General features: G+C 29.1%; 1 protein-coding gene across 1 annotated transcript in view; it reads left to right on the top strand.

Annotated features, from left to right (window-relative positions):
- The window catches only part of LOC119585818, a 17,005-nt gene extending 15,751 nt beyond the window's left edge, over positions 1 to 1,254 (top strand). Inside the window, 1 exon segment of the mRNA XM_037934544.1 lies at positions 162 to 1,254. Within this exon segment, the coding sequence (XP_037790472.1) occupies positions 162 to 242 (81 nt within the window). The 3' untranslated portion in view covers positions 243 to 1,254.
- The last annotated feature ends 427 nt before the right edge of the window (positions 1,255 to 1,681 follow it).

The following is a 1,681-nucleotide window of genomic DNA, read 5'->3' as shown; positions in this document are numbered from 1 at the left end:
TCAATTATTTCAAGGAAATATTTTTGGTTTTGATAGGAAAGTGAGGACAACCCACTTGCTGAAGTATTGGCAGTATATCTTGAATTAAAAGATATACTAGAAAATAGTGCAGCTAGTTGATTCTTATGCTTTTACTAACTTTCCGTTATTGTCATTTTCAGGAGCGATCCATGGAGGAGTGGGCATCAGATTTAAATAGTCACTTCAGTGAAGTAGAAGATTGTGAGCTGGTGATTTTGTAATCTGAAGCACGAAAAGAAGTTTTGCTTTAATATAAGGGAATGATATGAAATACTTACTGAATTAAGTGGTGTATTAATTTTGTGTTTGTGTAAAAAAAACTTTTGATAGTAGTTTTCATAGCTCTCATATTTTATAACAGATGGCTACTGTAATGTCTCTGTCAAATGTGTTTTAGTTTTGGTTGTTTTTCTTCATTAATTGTGAAAATGGACACAAAATCATTCTTGATTTGAGGCACTATGGTACCATTTTTTACATAGATGTACAAAGAGAAAATTAGTTTTGCTTTTATGCAGAATGAAGTGGCTTGACCTGTTTTTAGGCTCTCATTATTTAATTAATAGTTCATTACATTTTGTGTTATCAACAATTCATGATCTCGGCTAATTCTCCTTAGCAGGATTTTTTCCCTATTCTTTTGTACTTTTTAGATATTCCAGTTTATATCTGGTAGGGAGTATGCCATTCAGATTTAGAAATATCATCTTCATAGGAATAAGCTGTACCTTAAACATATATTAAGCTCCTTGTAACCTGTATCTTTTTATTGTACATACTTAACTTCATACATAAGAATAAGTATCTGGACTTTTTGGGTTGCCTGCATGCAGTTCAGATCAGTAGCATATTGATATTGAAATATCAAAAAAAGATTTGTACTTTCTGCAGGGAGTGTATACATTAAACTATCAGCACAACTAAGGTTTATCAATGTCAGAAATTAAGATGTTGGTAAATATTGTTGTATATTTCTGTTGTGTGCTTTTGTTATGGAAAAAAATATGCTCAACTTTTTATTCTAGAGTGAAAATTTAGAAAAAATGGTTTGTCATCTCCCTGATGGAAGAACAAACTTGCTTCTGCTAAAGTGAAATAAATATTTTGTACCTGGTAAATATATGTAAATTATATTAAAGAGTATTTTAAATATCCCAGTAGATAAGGTAATTTAAGGTACCTTATGTAATATTCTTAATTCAATAAAAAAATTAAGATGGAATTTAAAAGTAATATTTGGATTTTTAATTTATTCCCTTCAAAGTGAAATTGAAGAAAAAGTATGTAGAATGTCTATTCATTATTGTTTATGAAAAAAGGAATGTTTTTTTTTTTTCTTCTTTTTACTGGTACCAGTAGAGACTAAGTAGTTTGATTTTTTTCCCTAGCAATAGAAGTAAGTGGCAATTTTTGGTTTAGAAATTTGAACTTGAAGAACAGCTTTCAAAGTAACAAAGTTTTGAAGTGCAAAGCAGTATAAAATAGTACAGAGTAATGTTTTTATTTTAGTTTGTTCTGGTAAACTTTCCAAGTATGCGTCTTTCATGATTCTAAATTAATGCATCTTATAAGTAAAGAAAATATGGCATCTGTTTGTTAAATACTTCAATATTATTGTTTACATCCAGAAAAATAGCTAAGTTTGAAGTCAGAAAAAGTG

The sequence above is a fragment of the Penaeus monodon genome, chromosome 20 (genome assembly GCF_015228065.2).
Source record: "Penaeus monodon isolate SGIC_2016 chromosome 20, NSTDA_Pmon_1, whole genome shotgun sequence".
NCBI classification, from domain to species: Eukaryota; Metazoa; Arthropoda; class Malacostraca; order Decapoda; family Penaeidae; genus Penaeus; species Penaeus monodon.
This window is presented reverse-complemented; position numbering and strand designations above follow the sequence as displayed.